The sequence below is a fragment of the Enhydra lutris genome, unplaced genomic scaffold, assembly GCF_002288905.1.
Source record: "Enhydra lutris kenyoni isolate GAN:26980312 unplaced genomic scaffold, ASM228890v2 scaffoldscaffold9, whole genome shotgun sequence".
NCBI lineage: Eukaryota > Metazoa > Chordata > Mammalia > Carnivora > Mustelidae > Enhydra > Enhydra lutris.
Genome location: NW_019154093.1, coordinates 8,773,733 through 8,791,247, shown reverse-complemented (window position 1 = coordinate 8,791,247; position 17,515 = coordinate 8,773,733). Strand labels below are relative to the sequence as shown.

Here is a 17,515-nt window from a genome sequence, read left to right as displayed (position 1 = left end):
GTCGCGAGGCACGTACCTGCGGGTCACCAAACGGGTCGAGAAAGATCTCACCGCTCCAGCTGAGGGGAGGGAGCAGCTTCGTGCCTAACCGGACGTGCGGCCGCCGCCACCAAATTCAAACTGCCACAGGCTGACGAATGAGAAGTCGCCGTCTTAGGAGGGTCCCACAGCATCCAATCACAAGGAAGCTCCGCGGCCTGGCCGCCGATGCACACGTAGGACTACAAGACCCAGAAGGCACTGCGGTCTACGACATACGTTCGCGACTCGACAGCCGTTCTGGGGTCATGCGCAGAGAGCCCGCGGGCTCCTGGTGGCGGCCTTGATGGGTCCTCGGACTTTGATGGCATTATCTTTAAGTTTTCCTGCTGGTTTAGGGAAAGCGACCGGCAGTTTCCAGGAAAGGAGACAAGAGTCTGGCTCTGGAAGTACGGGTTCGGAGACAGCGCTTCGGCCCGGGGAATCCGCAGTCTGAAACCGGAGACTACCCGAGCCGCGGGCGAACCCCCTCCGAGGTCTGATCAGGCAACCCTTCAGGAGGTGGGAAACCGAGGCCCTGCCTCCGGAGCCCACCTAAAGGTAAGACAGTGCCTCGCGTCAGGACGTCCTGTCGGAAGGGATACACAGCCCCCATCGTGAGGAGACCCTGGTTTAGCGGAACTTCACCTACGCGCGGTGATCACTGGACTCGCTACTTCCCCTGCCGAGTTAAGACCCTAATGCTTCCTCCCACCCCCCTTTCTGTTTTTATCTCGGCAGATGACTCAAGACCAACCTTGGCTTGCTCTGCAAGAGGCCCTGAGGAAGTGCTTTCCCGTGGTGGAGGAGCAGCAGGGCCTGTGGCAGAGCACCCTGGGGGACTGCCAGCCCCTCCTGGCCTCCCTCAGCAACCTGGCGGAGCAGCTGCAGGCGGCACAGAATCTGCGGTTTGAGGATGTGCCTCCACTTCGGGCCTTCCCGGACTTAAAGGAACGGCTGAGGCGCAAGCAGCTGGCGGCTGGCGACACTGTCTTGGACAAGTTAGGGGAGAAGCTGTAAGAGTTCAATGCCGCTCCTTCTTGGCGGAAAGATTGAAAAACTTGGTGTTTAATAAGTAGCTAGGATCCCTCAGAAGTGTTTTTCCCTTTACTTGAGAACACGGTATTTGGAGGTGTCTCAGCCTTGCCTCCTTTCCATTTGTTGCAATGGGACCTCTTATCAAAAAGTCATTTTAGGGGCGCCTGGGTGGCTCAGTGGGTTAAGCCTCTGCCTTCGGCTCAGGTCATGGTCTCAGGGTCCTGGGATCGAGCCCCACATCGGGCTCTCTGCTCAGCGGGGAGCCTGCTTCCCTTCCTCTCTCTCTCTGCCTACTTGTGATCTCTGTCTGTCAAATAACTAAATAAAATCTTAAAAAAAAAAAAAAAAGTCATTTTATGGGGTACCCGGATGGTGCAGTCAGCTGGGCTTCCACTTCTTGGTTTTGGCTCAGGTCGTGATCTCCCGAGGTGAGTTCAGTCCCCACACTGGGCTCTGCACCCAGTGCGGAGTCTGCTTGAGACTTTTTCTCTCTTAAATAAATAAATCTTTCTTTGAAAAAGTTCTTTTATGGCATTTCCCTTGTCATGTAAGGCATGACAGTGATGGTCTCAGTAGAAGTTACAGTGGAAAAGAAAAGCAATCGAAAAAGCGAATTAGTCCTTCTCTGTAGTCTTCTTTTGTCAAAAGCAGTGAGGAATTGTACTTTAAACTTAGTAGTGCTAGAGCTCAGGGTTTTATGTATATATTCTCACATAAAATATTTCCAACATCTCCGATTTAACCTTACTTAATCCCATTTTGCTGGTGAGGAAACTGAGGGTCAGATTGCCTATGGTCACACAGCTAGTAAATGGTAAAGCTGGAAGTCTAACTCAAGTTTGCCCAACGCCAAGGCCAGAGTGTTCAACCACCATTCTGTTCTGCTGTACGTTGGTGTCTCTGTGCCAGGCATAGTACGTCTCTAAACTCTTAGTATGCCTAAATGAGACCCTCTATTTTAAAATTATAAATATCGAGGATAGACAAGAGACCTGGCACATAGGCTTGCTCTTTCTTTCTTTCTTTCTTATTTATTTTAGAGAAAGAGCACCAGTGGGGAAGGGGCAGAGGAAGAGAGAGAATCTCAAGCAGATTCCCCACTGAGCACAGAGCCCCACTTGGGGCTCCATCTTATGACCCATGATATCATGACACGAGCCAAAATCACAGGTCAAATGCTTAACCGAGCCACCCAGACGCCCTGCACATAGGCCTTTCCTTGACCAGAACAAAAGAAGTTTCTGGTGTATATAGTCTGTGCTGTAGACTAAGGGGAAATGGTTGTATATGGGGACTTAGTATATTCATTTGTACAAAATAAGCACCTATGGGATGCCAGGCACAAGGTGCTGGGAATATAACGATGAACCAGACTTAGTTTCTTAGTTGATTAGAAGAGAGATGATTAGCATCAATTAAATTACGTTGCGGTATGCTCTGAGGTAGTGAACTCTTATTTCAGTTGATGACCTATTTGTGTGTGAGTATTGGGCATTATTTTGTCTAATTTTTTACCTGTGAGTCAAAGCCACACATTTTGAAAGCCACAATTATAGGTTAGGGAATGCTTTGCCCTTTGGGAAATTGTGGCCTTCTTGGTGGCTGGGTCCCTTGGAGTCACCAGTGGAATAATAACTATTGACCGTGAGTTAGGCACTTCCCAAAGCACCTTATGAGCATTATTGCATTTAATCTTCATAAGAACCCTTTCATTGATTCATTCATTGTATTTGTCATTCTATGTGCCAGTCTTGGTGTTTTAAGTACTTAGGGCATGCAGTGAGCAAAACAGATCATTTTTATACGTGACTGAGAATAAATAACTTTCCTAAGGTCCACAGTAGTTATGTGCCCCCAGAGCAGTTTTTCCCGTTGGGACATTTGGCAGTATCTGGAGACATTATTGATCGTCACAACTTGGGAAAGATGGGGGTGTGGCGTGCTCTTGTCATCTAGTGGGTAGAGGCCAAGGGTGCTACTCAGTGCCCTAAATGCACAGGGTAACCTCCCACCACAAAGAACCATCCAGGTTGACATGTGAGTGTGCTGAGGTTGAGGAACCCCGCCTTAGGCCTTTCTCATGATGTTGTCTAACAGGAGACTTTTTCCTTCAGAGCCACCCTCCTCAAGGTGCGGGACACCATCAGCAGGCGCGTGGAGCAGGTGTTTGAGATCTATGAGCAGCATGCAGACTCGATTGGCATTGATGCTGTCCTGCAGGCTTCGGTGCTGAGCCCGTCTGTGGCTGACATGTTGGAGTGGTTGCAGGATATCGAGAGACATTATCGACATTCGTATCCTTTGCACACATTTCAGTGTCCAGAGCTGCTTCAGGAAGTCTTTTTAATTTCAGTTTTCATGAGATTATACAACTGTATGGTAGGGGTCAGTTCTCCTTGGTCCCTGAGTGTAGAGAAAAATAAAGCAGGCCAAGTGGGGAGGGAGGGTGGAGTTGTGATTTTAAATAGGGTAGTCAGGAGAGGCCTCACAGATAGTGACATTTAAGAAAAGACCTAAAGGCGAGGGAGAGAATCAGGTGTTATTTGGGGGAAGTATGTCCCAGGTAGAAGAAACATCACATGCAAAGGCCCTGAGGTAGTAGCGTGCCTGATGTGTTCTGAAAATAGTGCAGATGCCGCTGGGCTAGACTAGAGTGAGGAGGGGGACCCTAATAGGAGACATGGTCAGAGAGACAGGGCCAGACTTTGTAGGGCTTTGGAGGTCTTTGAAAGGATTTGACTTCTGCTCTGAGTGAGATGGAAAGCTATTCAGAGGTTTTGAGAAGAGGAGTAACATAATCAGCCTGTGTTTTTCACAGAGCTGCAGCCAACAGTACTGAGCACTGCCTACATGCCATGATAGGTGCTGTTCTAAGAATGCCCACATAGCCACTTGTGAGGTGCTTTGATTCTGTTTCCTGGGTGCTTCTTGGATTTTCCTTCTCTATCTGCACTGCCTCTTCCATAGCTTCTCGCCTCTCATGTGGCCCATTGGTCTGTGCAGCATCTTGACGGGGTTCTCTCTCTGGCTTCTTTGCCTCTGAGCCAGCTCCAGCTAGTGACCTCACTACATCCTGAAGACATCTTCATTCTGCCTGTCACTTACATCGAGTTTTCAGCAGCTTCCATGGTTCACAGGCCAGAAACCCCACTTTGGTCTTCAGTGCTCTTCGTGTTCTGGTTCAACCTGCCTTCTCAGCCACCTTTCCTACTGCTCTACACACTGTTCCTGGCCGGCCAGATTGGAGGATTTCCTCAGCGCTGAAACCAATCCATGCTTCCCCACTTCTGTGCCTTTGCTTATGCTCTTCCTACCAGCCAGAATCTTCCTGCTGCTAAGTGGGAGGTATGCGTCCTCTGAACTGCCACACGGTGTCCTCTTTGATGTCACTGACATTCTCTCTTTTCAGTTCCTGGTTTTTCCCTCACCACAGTGAGATCCTAGGTGGTTGGGGCCATGTCTCATCCCTCCGGCCCCAGAGCACTGTGAGTGAGGAGGTGCTCAGTAAAGATGGGTGGCATAGGTGAGTTCTGCCACCTGATAAATGGAATGATAGCCCCTCTTTCACTCTTTGAGCTTCCCATAGCTCTCCGCAGGGCATTTTCCCCCTTCAGCACATTTCATTTGCTTTTTTTTTTTTTTTTAAAGATTTTATTTATTTATTTGAGAGAGAGATCATGAGTGGGGGGAAGGGTAGAGGGAGAGGCAGACTCCCCACTGAGCAGGGAGCCTGATGTGGGACTCAGTACCAGGACCCCAGGATCATGATCTGAGTCAAAGGCAGATGCTTAACTGACTGAGTCACCCAGGCGCCCTCATTTGCTTTTCGAGCAGTCAGTCCTTAACTTCGAGGAAGTTACCTAAAGAGAAAGTACCTCCTGTCCTCGGTCCAGTGGGGAGACTTGGCAAATATCCAAGCTTTGCCCGAGGCCTGGAATCAAATTTCAGAAGATGAACACCAAAGCCTTGTACAAGGTACTGGTTTTCATTTACTCCATGTCTGCGTTCTGTGTGTCTCACTTCTTTAGAAGCATTACAGAGATGCCCTTGCAGTGCCCCTGTATTTTTTATAAATCGGGTGTTTTATGTTCTCTGGAGAGGTGATATGCCAGTTTTTCTCTCTTCCTATTCCAGATACCCTGTTGAATGTTTCCTTCTTCCTGGAAGAGTAAGGAAGCCACGTGTTTATCAGCAGACTAGGGGGACACAATTGAAGACCGACATTGGTGCTTTCTGGTATGGTAACCTGACATACTTGAAAAATCAGTGCCTAGAGCCTGAGGACTGCATTCTTATGCTGGGGCCTCTCCCTGTGACATCACGGCTGAGGACACATGGGCCACCCCTTGCCCTTTCGATGCTCGGCAGTGGAAGGAGGTAGAGAGAGAATGCAGAAAAGGTGGTGCAGGAGAACAACAGGGCAGGAGCCACTGTCACAGAAGTGGTAGGGAAGGAGAGGGCAGGGAAGGGAGTGTGGCACCACCCTCGGCACCATCCAAAGCTCTGAGCTTGATTGACACCCGGGCCTGTTCTGTGTATTTGTGTCCGTACCTGATTCCCTGATGGAAGATGATTATTCTTGATGATTTAAAGGAATAACGGTGATAATTGATGGAAGACAGTACCGATCTTCCTGGACTTACAGTGAGGTTATCCTGATAATCCCTTTGTAAATTGAAAATATTGTAAGTCAAAAATGCATTTAATACCCCTAACCTACCAAACATTAGCCTAGCCTACCTTAAATGTGCCCAGAACACTCACATTAGCTTACAGTTGGGCAAAATCATTTAACACAAGGGCTTTTCATTTTATTTATTTATTTGTCAGAGAGAGAGAGAGCACATAAGCAGGCAGAGCGGCAGGGAGAGGCAGAGAGAGAAGCAGACTCCCTGCTAAACAAGGAGCCCGCTGTGGGACTCATCCCTAGGGTCATGACCTGAGCAGAACGCAGCGGCTTAACCACCCACTGAGGCACCCAGGCGCCCCAGGGGCTTTTCATTTTACAATGAAATGTTCACTATCTCACGTAATTGACTGAAAACAGAACAGCTGTTCGGGCTTCAAATGGCTGTATCGGTCGTTTACCCTTATGATCTCTGGGCTGACTGAGCTGCGGCATGCGGTGTGCGCTGTTGGTGCCCAGCGTCCTGAGAGAGGGGCACACTGCCACCAGCCCAGGAAGAGATCCACATTCAGTATGTGACGTATGGTTTCTGGTGGACACGTATTGCTTTTTGCACTGTTGTAAGAGTTGAAAAATCCCAAGGCGAACCACCGGAAGTCCCAGCGGTGCATCCCTGTTTTCCAACTGCTGTGGCTCCGAACCCTCAAGTCGACTTCAGTTTCCAGAGCCCACCAGCAGGGGGAGGTGGTGCAACATGAATTATGCTCAGAGCTTTGTCTTTGAGGAGTTGCCCCTCTCTTCCCCACCCCCCTCGTCTGGGAGTAAGTGGCTGAGGAGAGACTGCTGAAATGACAGGGGTTTTAACCAAAGCTGGTGCCTGATTTGCCACATTCCTCTGATCTTGGAGTAGCTGCACGGTGGGAGAAGACCACCCAGAATCGGGGCATCAGGGTTATGTTTCTGAAGCCCAGTGCCTTCATCTGTGAAATGGTCGAGCACTTCCAGACCTGTCAGCTTCGGGGCTGTGGAAGAATCTGGGTCACTGGATGTAAAGAGGCTTAATAAAGAGTATAGATATTTTTAAAATGAAGATGACTTTTTTCTTACTACAAAAGTGATATTAATGCTTTTTAAAAAGTCATAGGAAAACTGTAGGAAAAATGTAACTGTAGAAAAGTATGAAACAAGCTACATCAGAGATATTTTGATATATACCCTTTCAGTGTCCATAATCGCACATTTTAAAAGACCCAAATATAGTATCTTTGACATATACTGTTACTTAAATAATCTTTTTTTTTTAACATAGTTTGGCCATCTTTTCATATCTGTAAAAATAGCTCAACGTAATTACAGTAGTTACCATTACACACATATACCGTTTTATGAACGTATTAGAGCTTTTATTTTTCCAGATTTTTATGCTTCTACCTGTCAAGATAATACATTGTGATTGTGAAAAACGAAAGGATTACAGAAAGTGGCAATGCACACTGTCTACTGTTTTTAGCAATATGATAGGTATTCTTCCAGGAATTTGAAAAAAATGTATCACATCCATAATAATTGTAAGTAAAACTTAAAAACATTTGGGTATCAGGCCTTATGATGTGCTCTGGGGCAGATGAAGGAGATCCCTAGAAAGGTTTATAGTTAACCAGGGAAAGATTTAAACCAGTGTCTCTTAAGTTTTAGTGTGTATGGAAATCACTGGGCTCTTGTTAAAATGTCGATTCTGATTCTGTAGGCCTGGGGTGGCAGCGCCCTAGATTCTATGTTTCTCACAAGACCTCGGGTACTGTTGATGCTGATGATCCCGGGACCAGACTGAGTTGAAGAGATTGAAATTGTAAAACAATAATGAAAGTATTTTCAGGGGTGGGTGGAGTAAAGGGTACAGACCCCTCACTTATAAGTTACAGGAGGGTAAAAAAAAATAATGAAAGTGTTATATTTTACATTAAACAAAAGAGAGGGGACACCTGGGTGGCTCAGTCGGTTAAGCAACTGCCTTCGGCTCAGGTCGTGATCCTGGGGTCCTGGGATCAAGTTGTGTATCCCACTTCTTGCTCAGGGGGAAGCCTTCTCCCTCTCCCTCTGCTGCTTCCCCTGCTTGTGTGCTCGCTTGCTCTCACTGTCTGATAAATAAATAAAATCTTTAAAAAAGAAGAAGAAGAAGAGAGGTGATAACTGCTTGTCAGAGTACTTCATAGTGACAGTGATATCTGAATTAGGACTTGGAGATGGGGAGGAGTGTAGGGCATTCCATGCTGAGGGGACAGTCTAATAAGCAAAGGCAGTGTTTGAGAAAGATTGGAATCCAGCATGGATCAAAAGTTTGCTGTGTACCAGGCACTGCGCTTATTTGCTTTTATCTCCTAAAACTGGCAAATATTAATAGTCCCACCAAGCAAGTCACTACTGTTCTTAAAAGGCTGGAGGAATGGCTCCCTAGGGTGGACTGGAGCCCAATTGTGAAAAGCCCGAAAGGCCTGGCTTGAGAGTGTGTATTTTGTTCTGCAAGTGGGAGGGGTGTGTGTGTGTGTGTGTGTGTGTGTGTGTGTGTGTGTTACAGAGCTCTTTAAATCCTGACCATAAATAGATACAAGGATTTACAGTGCTTCATAATAACTATGTATTACTTAAATATCACTGTTTCTATTTTGTTCATTATTTTTTTACTTTTAAAATGCTATCTTTTTAAATTGTCCTTTTAAAATTAAAATAGATTTATATTTTGAATAAGTGACACATTCACATTGTGCAAAATTCAAAAAGAGTACAAGAGCACATTCAGTGAAAAGTTCTCCTCTCCCAGTTACTCACTTTCCTTCCCTGGAGGCAACCAGCATGAAATGTTTCTGATGTATTCTTCCAAAAATATTCTTTGCTCATATCCACACAATGGTTGGTGTCCTCTAAGATAGCCCCCAAGGGTCCCACCTCCGGTATTCATGCCCTTGTGTACCCTCCTCTCCTTCAATGTGGGCTGGGCTTACAGATTTGCTTCTGTGAACAGAATATTGCGTAAGTAGTGTGGTGTTACTTCTGAAACTAACTGATAAAAAAGGACTGTAGCCTCCAGTGTGAGCCCATCACTTACTGTTGGATTCCTCACCCTCCAAGAAGTCAGCTGCAGGGCTCCAAGGCAGCCCTGTGGAGTGCTCATGTGAGAGACTGAAGTCAGCCAGCCACCATGTGACTGAGCTTGGAAGGAGTCCCCCAACTGCCCACACTCCTGCCCACTTGAGCCTTCCGTTGAGACCACAGCCCCAGCTAACAGCTCAGCTACAACTTCACGAGGACCTCAGACAAAGGCAACCAGCTAAGCTGTGTGCAGATGCCTGACCCATGGAAACATAATGTTTGTTTTAAATTATTAAGTTTTGGGGTGAATTATCCCACCGCAATAGATAACTAATACAACAAGCTAATGGGTTTTTTTTTGTGTGTGTTTTCTCCCTGAATTTGCTACAGCATGCTACAGACTCAGCTTTGCACCTCCCCACCACCATTACTGTATCTTTTTTTTTTTTTTTTAAGATTTTACTTATTTATTTGACAGAGATCACAAGTAGAGAGAGAGGAGGAAGCAGGTTCCCAGAGGAGCAGAGAGCCTGATGTGGGACTTGATCCCAGGACCCTGGGATCATGACCTGAGCCGAAGGCAGAGGCTTTAACCCACTGAGCCTCCCAGGTGCCCCCCAATTAATGTATCTTAGAGATCATTCTACATGAATATACAAAGAGTTTCCTTAATTTTTTCTAAAATGATTCCTTATTTCTCTGTTGTTTGGGTATACCATAGTTTATTTAACCTGCCCCGTACTGATGGACATTAGGTTTCCAAAGTCTTGGTGTCCTATAGGTTCCCGCAACCTTCCTGTGCTCCCACCTCCGTCCATTACACCTGTTTTCCTGGAATTTTTCAGTTACCTTATCATACCCCACCCACTCATCCAGTGAAAAAAGAACTCTGTTGGTATTTTTACTGGACTCGTATTTATAAAGTAAGGAGAATCATCATAGTGAGAAAACTTCCAGTGCTGTTGCTTTTTTGTTAAAGATGTTATTTATTAGCAAGCAAGTAGGGGCAGAGGGAGAAGGAGAGAACCAGAATCTCAAGCAGACCCTGCTGAGTGCAGAGCGCGATGTAGGGCTTGATCTCACAACCATGAGGTTATGACCTGAGCTAAAATCGAGAGTCATACGCCCAACCAGCTGAGTCACCTAGGCATCCCCCACCATGCTCCGTCTTTAAGCATGCCGTAGCTATTAGATGTGAGCTCTTTTCTATCTCCCTCTATTGGGGAAATAGATTCCTGGTGGTCAGAACCCCTTCCCTGCCGATGAGACAATCTTTTGGGATGAAGTGAAGAATTTAGGTTTCTTTCCTTCCTGTCCCTATGCCATCCACGTTTAGAAGTTCACCTCAAGGGCGCCTGGGTGGCTCAGTGGGTTAAAGCCTCTGCCTTCAGCTCAGGTCATGGTCTCAGGGTCCCAGGATCGAGGCCTGCATTGGGCTCTCTGCTCAGCGGGGAGCCTTCTTCCTCCTCTCTCTGCCTGCCTCTCTGCCTACTTGTGATCTCTCTTTCTCTGTCAAATAAATAAAATCTTAAAAAAAAAAAAAAGAAATTGACCTCAAAATTCTCTTGGCAGAGTAGCAGTTTTTCCAAATTGGTGAGATCCTAGGCTCCAAAGAGGAGGAATTCTGCCTGCCCAAGGAGGGTCCAGATTATGTGGTGACTGTGTTATGTCTAACTTTAATCTGAATAATGGGGGCCAGGTACCATCTTCAACTGTCCAAGTGTTCAGTTGTTTACGATGCCTCCACTCCACATTTGCATGGGAGGGTGCGCACTTGGAGGAGGTTCAGGGAGGAAGTACATCGACTCAGGAAAACTTGCTAAATTGCAAGTGACCCAGACCTGGGTTCAAGTCTCAGCCACTTACCAGCTAAGTGACCTTGGGTAAGCCATCTTCCATCTCGGTTTTAGTTTCTTCTTGTGTATTGATGGAGATGATGTTCTACCGCTTACAGGAGATATGTGAAGATACACAAGAGATATGTGAAGGGTTTTGGTAAATTTGGAAACATGGAGGGGTTGACATATACTCCAGACTTACTGGTCACCTACTAAGTGGGCAGCCATGCTGTGCTCTTGGGCACCTTCAACACTTAGCAAGCAGTGCAGCAAGTGTGCTTCAAGAGACTGGGTTTCCTATGCTCCCACAGCTCATCAGTGACAACGCCACAGTTTGTACCAAGGTGTTGGTGGTTCTGGTGGAAGGAGTCTCCCTTTCACTGGTTTCCTCTCTGCATCCTTGATGCCCACTCTGCTGTGACAAGAGTTGGGTTTCCTGAAGATCCAGTCCTGCACGGGACAGGGTTCCTCCAAACACAGAGGTGAGTGGAGCGTGGCCCCCATCTGGCTGGGCAGTGGCACATGTGGGGCTCTCTCGGGGCAGCTGCAACCTTGCCAGCTAGCTTCCCCCTTGGGTCCCATGCCACAAGGGCTGGAGTGAGTCCTCAGGCTGCCTGCCAGAGTCTCACACCTCTGCCCTTAATGCCTGAGCTGGGAGGAGATAGGCAGTCCTTCTCAAGGAATGACAGGGGTGCCCTTCCTTGCACTCTCCCTCCCCATCATTCCTAGAATGTGCTTCAGTCTCTACAGAGTGTGAAGGAAAGCCATTTTTTTCGGAGACTGGGACCTGGTCCAGCGCTTGAGGCCCCAGGCCCAGAGTTGCAATCTGGCACTTTTGAGGAGGGGCTGGATACCTGCGTTCTTATCAAGGACCTTCATTCTGTTGCAGGGCATAATCCTAAGAAAAAGCAGCCGAGAGGGAACTGGGTAGATGAGCCACAAAGATCGCCCTTCTCCGGGGAAGAACCTAGACTTAACCGCTCCCGGATTGCCCCTCTTCTTCCCTCATTGTTTCTCAGCACCTGCTCAGTCCTCAGTCCCGACAAGCACCTCAGTTCTCCTCCCCTAACCGCTTCGTACTGTTTGGAGAGGGGTCGTAGTCACTTCTGTATGGGGCACCTTATGGTCTGCCACATCCACATTCTGTATGGGGCACCTTATGGTCTGCCACATCCACATTCATTCATTCAAAGGCCTCCCCGTGTGCCCCGCACACAACTGATTCTGGGTGATTCAAAGACAAATAAGAGAAGCACACGGTCTGGCAGGCCAGACCGACACGAAAGCTCAGGTCAGAGCTGCTATCATAAAGGAAGTGTGGGGAAGGCAGTGGATGGAGAGTGACAGATTCTTTCCGTGGGTTTTTTGGGAGGCAAGGAAGAGGAGTGTAAGAGTAGATCCGCGGCAACTGAATTTCGGGGAGAATCTTCCTCTGGTCTCTACTGGAGAAAGAAGCAGGGCATGGGTGATCACGGGCTGCTTGCCATCATGTGAGCCGGGAGCAACCCCAGGTGCTTGCTCGGGCTCTTCCCTCCCCGATTCAGACGTGCGCGCTAGTTCTTAATTTGCACAAAGAGCCCAGACCAATAAATCCACCACTCAATTGAATCCCTGCAGCGCGTTTAAAGGCAGCAGCCGACTTTTATCAGCTAGTTTGTTCTTTCCTCTAAGCAGAGTTTTATGAGGGGTCTCCTGAGCTGGCTCATAACATGGTGAAACATCTACAAAACTTTGACCGTAAATCCCCAGCGCCCGCCAAGCCGAGGATGCTGTTCTCCAGGCATTTTGTCCAGCTGGTGGCTCTGTCCCCTTGCCCAGTTTGCATTTTTGCACTTGTCTCTTTAAACTTGGATTTGTTTTCCAGCTCTCTGCGGCCTCTTTAAAGGCAACTGAAAAATGAGGGCTAGGGAAAAGAAACTAGAAAGTTACGTCTGTGCTAAAAATGACCCCTGGCTTATGTTGCTCTGAAAGCTGGTTCCCATCCCACTGCTGAAACAGAGACATCAGGCTTCCTGGCCACACGAAGCCCAGGGCGGGGGACTGGAGGCCAGCGCCAACAAAGCCCATTATTGATACTTCACCCCTTTTCTAGGCCATCACCCTTTGTTTTGCCATCCTCGGGTGTCCATTCCGTAAACGAAAGGAACAGCTCCAGACGCCTTTTCCCCAGATGGGCTACAAACACGACATCTTTGCCCAGTACTTTGAACTCCCCCAAGACAGGGATGAAAGTCGAATGCCTCTCTCCTCCAAATAAGGAAGGACCTGGTCTGTGGATGCTGGTTGGCTGAGGGGGCCTGGGCACTTGGGGCCACAAATGGAGAAAGCTGTCCGTCTAGGAACTATTAAGCATGGCCCCTGAATTTCTTACCTCTGTATTTACAGGTTCTCTTCATTTTGGTCAGGAGATCATGAGGGCCAGGAGAAGACCCCTGCGGCTGCCCTTCATGGGACCTCATCCTTGGCCTACTCTCCCCTAGATCCCTCTTGAGGATGGCCTTTCCGGCCTGTGACCTGCACTTAGAAGGGTCGCCCAGCTTGGCTTCATGCTCTGCCGTTGCCCTCTTGACATTCTTAATAGTTTGGGAACTGGAGGGAGGATTTCCATTTTGCACTGGGCCCTGCCATATGTGTCACCGGTCCTGCCCAGCTTCCTTCTGGACGTACTGCAAATGGCCACCCCAGAGCTGGGAACAGACGCTCTCTCCTCCCAGGTCCGAGCCTGCACAGAGCCGATGACTTGCCTGTGGGTGAGGACGCTGGCCTCACTCCACGCACAAAGGCTCCGGTTGCCCAGTCTTCCGGTCACAGGCAATCCCCATCATGCAACCATGTTTCGAAAAGCCCTGAAGAGGTGCCTCCCAGTCCCGACCCATGTTGTCAGCCGCTCCTGACACAGTATAGCCTTTCAGACCAGACTTCTGGTTTGTGCACGCCACCAGGAGGAAGCTGGAGTCTAGGAGCCGGGCGGGGTGATGGAAGCCAAACAGGGCAGCAGTGGACACCCACCCCCAACAGAGAGCCTCAGACCAGGCCAGCAAGGCATCCTCCCTTCCCTAGCCCTGCCTGGCATGGGTTTCCAGATCCACCCGGCATTGCTACACCAGCGGAAATGGCGGTCACTGTCCCAGCCAAACCCTAGGACTGTGGTGACAACCCTGAATGGGCCCAGCCACCACATCAAGGACACAGCTCCACCCTCCTCTCTGCACTCCCTCCCACCTCGGGCTTCCCTGCCTCTCCCCTTCCCAAGAACCCAGGGCGTAACCTCTGCTTGGGGCCAGGGTCGGTATGGGCCTTTGCAGCTGCTGTGTTGGGAGAGAATATTTTAGACACCTCGGGAGTCCGGACATCTGCCACTCACCCTTGTGGGACCTGAACAGGTGACTTGACCTCTCTGGACCCCACTGTCTTCATCAAAAAGAGCAGAAATAAAGTGGGGTGGACAAAAGTTTCAACTCATAGGGCCACTGTGAAAAGTAAAGGGGTTGATACGTGTGAAAGGGCTTTAAATTGTATAGAAAGAATTTTCCTCTGGGAAGCGCCAGGGCACGATGGAAAGAAGGATTTGGGAACCAATAATAATAATAATAATAATAATAATAATGACTACTTATTGAGCAACTTCTCTGCTTCATGCTTATACCTAGAGCTTTTATACCCATTACAACAACCCTGTGAGGTAGGCACTATTTCCCTGCTTCTGCAGATACGGAGCCCAAGTTAGGAAGGTCACGTGACCTCTCCAAGGCCACAGCTTATCTTCAATTTTAATCCTCCACGAGCTCCACGTCCCGACCCACTCCGTATCCATCTGAGAGGAACCTGGCAAGGTGTCCCCAGTCAAGACATCTAAACCTCTCTGTGGCTTAGTTTCCTCCCCTGTGTAATGAAGACCATGATGTCCCTTTGACAACCTCCAGGATGAAACCAGCCCATGTCTGGCACAGTGCTGGGCGCATTTTCTCTCCCTAGCAGCTCTAGCTTCGAGAGCTGCTTTGGGCCAGATGATGGCCGACTCCAGGCCGGAGCAGAGGTGCCCAGCCCAGGTTCGGGTTCGGGTGACCTCTCAGCGAGGGAAGCACTACTCACATAGGAGGCAGGAACATAAGGTGTGGCGTTTCCTGGCTGTGTCTGGCTACACTTCAGAGGCAAGGGTGGGGGATGTGAGACTTCCCCAGGCCCAGGGCAATCTGGGCACATGCTCCATTTCTACGTCTACCCGCTAAAGTCACCATCAATCTCCATGAGTCACCAAAACACCAGAATCCCACACCGCTGCATGGGAGCCAGTGCGCCCAGTGCAGGCAGCCCTGCAGACGATTGTGAGAGTAACCAGCACCACCGGTTCGAGGTGCGGACCCCATCGCTTTGATCCAAGGTCCGGGATCCAAGGAGGGCACTCCTCCCCCATGGAGGACTCTGGCCTAAGAGCTTCCTCCAACCTGTTGCCCCTACACCTGGTGTCCCCAGGCAAGACTAGGAGTTGCCATGACTTCTGCCCTGTGTAACTCTGACCAAGGGAGGAAGAATCAGTGTCTCCATCAGTGAGGATTTCAGGATTTAGACCAGTGGTTCTTATTCTTGGCCGCACATCGGAGTCCCTTGGAGAGCTTTACAAAGCACCAGTGCTTGCCTCTACCCCAAGATGCTGATCTAACTGTCAGGGATTCGGGCATTTTAAAAGCACACCCCTGGCCCCTTGGCTTCAGTATGTAGCCAAGGTTTGAAAACAACTCATTCTTTTAGAATGTCTACTGTGTATCAGGCACCATGCTGGGCTCTGAGCTGAACAAGAGTCTGGACTTCTACCTGCATGGGGTTGTATTCTAGTAAGGAACAACAAAGGGAGCAAGAAAATAGGTAATTTCAGATGGTCACAGGACCGGGATAGATTGCCCTGGGGAGGGAATAAAAGGGGCAGAAAGGGCTTTCTGAGAAAGTGATGTGTGCACTAAGACGTAAATGAAGAGAAACGGACAAATGTGTATTACCTCATGCAGCAGTTCTCAGTGTTGTCTGGGGAATTCCATGACCCTGTCAGGGGATTGCAGGTGGAAACATTGTATCACACGAAGACACTATGTGTCATTTCTACTGGTGTTCTCTCAAGAGTGTACAAGGATTTTTGCCACACCCAGGGATAGGTAATGACAATATTGCTCTGACCGCTAATAAGACAGGTGCTTGTGTACTCTAATGTTTTATTTTTTTTCCTTTGCCAATATGGTTTTATTCATTTATTTCTGTTATGTTATACATATTGCATCATTTATATCATATTCATTTATATTATTCATTCATTAATCATTCATCGTGGCTTTATTTATTCATTCATTTAATAAATATTTACTGGTACTCTAATGTTCCAAAACATTCTCAGATTTCACTTCTATATTGGCAAATATGGATCGATATAACCCATGTAAATGCAAACAGAAGCTCTTTCAGGACCTCAATTTTAAGAATGGGGTCATGAGACTAAAATGTTTGAGAACTGCTCATCTGGTGGAAAAGCCTTCGAGAGGGTCCCAAGGTGGGAACAGGAGCAGGAAGGCCGGGGGGATGGTGGGAGGAGCGAAAGATGTCAGCGGCAGATGCAGTGGCGGGGAGGGGCCAAGGCCAGGCGTACAGGGACCTGGGGAGAGGACTACCCCAGGCAGAGGAGGACAGAGATGTCTGGTGTGAGATAAAAGACCAAACCAGGACTCCAGCAGGGGAGATGGAGAGCAGTGCGTTCCAGAAAGATTTGGAAGGAACCTGGTAATAAATGTAGGGAGTGAGGAAGAGAATGGCTTCAAGTTGCTAACCATCCAGCAAGGTAGGGGCCACAGGAAGTAGAAGAGTTTTGGGGTAAGTGGTGGGAGACAGAATATGGGTAGTGTCAGGGATGGGGGACATCCGGCCGGTATCTAGACAGATAGGTTTGGATGTCACCAGAGGCATGGGCACCAGAGTGATAAAGCTTTGGGAGAATGTGTGCAAAGAGAAGAAGAGGCATCTGATGGGTCTTGCTAGGGATTCTCATCCCACATGACACTGTCCAAGTTGATGTCAGAAAGGATCCGAGCAGAACCAGAAGGTCCTGGGGGCCAGGAGCCAAGGAAGGAGAGTTCCAAGAAGAGAAGCAGGTCTGGTCTGGTAAGAGTGCAGAGGGCTCTGGTAGAGTGAGGATGGAACCATGCAGGCTGTGACCTCTGTAAGAATTTCCTGGGTTGTGGGTGAGCTAGCTTGCACGTGCTGAGGGGTGACATGGGATGAGGTTGTGGAGGGATGAGTGCAGATTTTCGCGGGGTGGGGGGGGAAGTAGAGCTTGAAGGAGATGTGGAGAGTCTTTTAGCCTGGGGGACATAGCAACCATTCGTGAAGGCTGAGAGGGGAGCGCCAGAGCAGGGGTGGAGAGGATGGCACAGGACCGGGGCAGGGCAGGATGGAGGAGGCAGTCACAGCGGGTTTGGGGGGAGCGTAGGAAGTGGAGCGAGTGTCATCTGCGTGGCAGGTAGGGGCTAGGTGGTGTGCTGGGGGGATCAACCAGAGGAAGCTTGAAGAGAGAGGGAAGTGGACAGCCACCAAGGAGGCTGGGTGAGGAAGCTGGCAAGCCTGGCTCGGGACTTCCCTGCCCCTGCATCCAGAGTGGCCCAGGGGGCTCGGAAAACACCACAGACTGGCTTGAAGAAGTGCTTCCCTTCAAAGAGCTTCTGGTACCTTCCTTGAATGTTTCCCAGTTATCTGGTCCATGCTGGGAGGAAATGGATAGAATAAGGAATGGGGTGAGAATTAACCTCTCACTCCATGTGGGGCAATGGATGCTGAGGGAAGGCAAGTCCTCACAGAACTTCTGAAAGCAGCCAGAGCTGTAGAGCAGCTGTCCAGGTTCCCCAAGTGGGGACCACTTGGCCGTGGGGGT

At 48.8% G+C, this 17,515-nt stretch overlaps 1 protein-coding gene across 2 annotated transcripts; it reads left to right on the top strand.

The window, feature by feature from the left end:
- Positions 1-300: 300 nt before the first annotated feature.
- On the top strand, positions 301-5,877 carry LOC111143274 (chromosome unknown C1orf109 homolog). Of its 2 annotated transcripts, none has more exons than XM_022496901.1 (5): positions 301-579; positions 760-1,034; positions 3,171-3,350; positions 4,913-5,031; positions 5,191-5,877. In XM_022496901.1, the coding sequence occupies exons 2-5, from the start codon at positions 760-762 to the stop codon at positions 5,226-5,228; spliced, it is 612 nt and encodes a 203-aa protein (XP_022352609.1). In that variant the 5' UTR covers positions 301-579; the 3' UTR covers positions 5,229-5,877. The 2 variants fall into 2 exon arrangements, with proteins under 2 accessions (XP_022352609.1, XP_022352610.1); XM_022496902.1 differs by having other exon boundaries at positions 4,909-5,031.
- The last annotated feature ends 11,638 nt before the right edge of the window (positions 5,878-17,515 follow it).

Excerpts from the sequence above, each read along its gene's own strand:
- LOC111143274 (XM_022496901.1), top strand. The coding sequence starts at position 760 with ATGACTCAAGACCAACCTTGGCTTGCTCTGCAAGAGGCCCTGAGGAAG. Across the intron at positions 3,351-4,912 it reads GAGAGACATTATCGACATTC|TTACCTAAAGAGAAAGTACC; the intron begins GTATCCTTTGCA and ends ACTTCGAGGAAG. Across the intron at positions 5,032-5,190 it reads ACACCAAAGCCTTGTACAAG|ATACCCTGTTGAATGTTTCC; the intron begins GTACTGGTTTTC and ends TTCCTATTCCAG.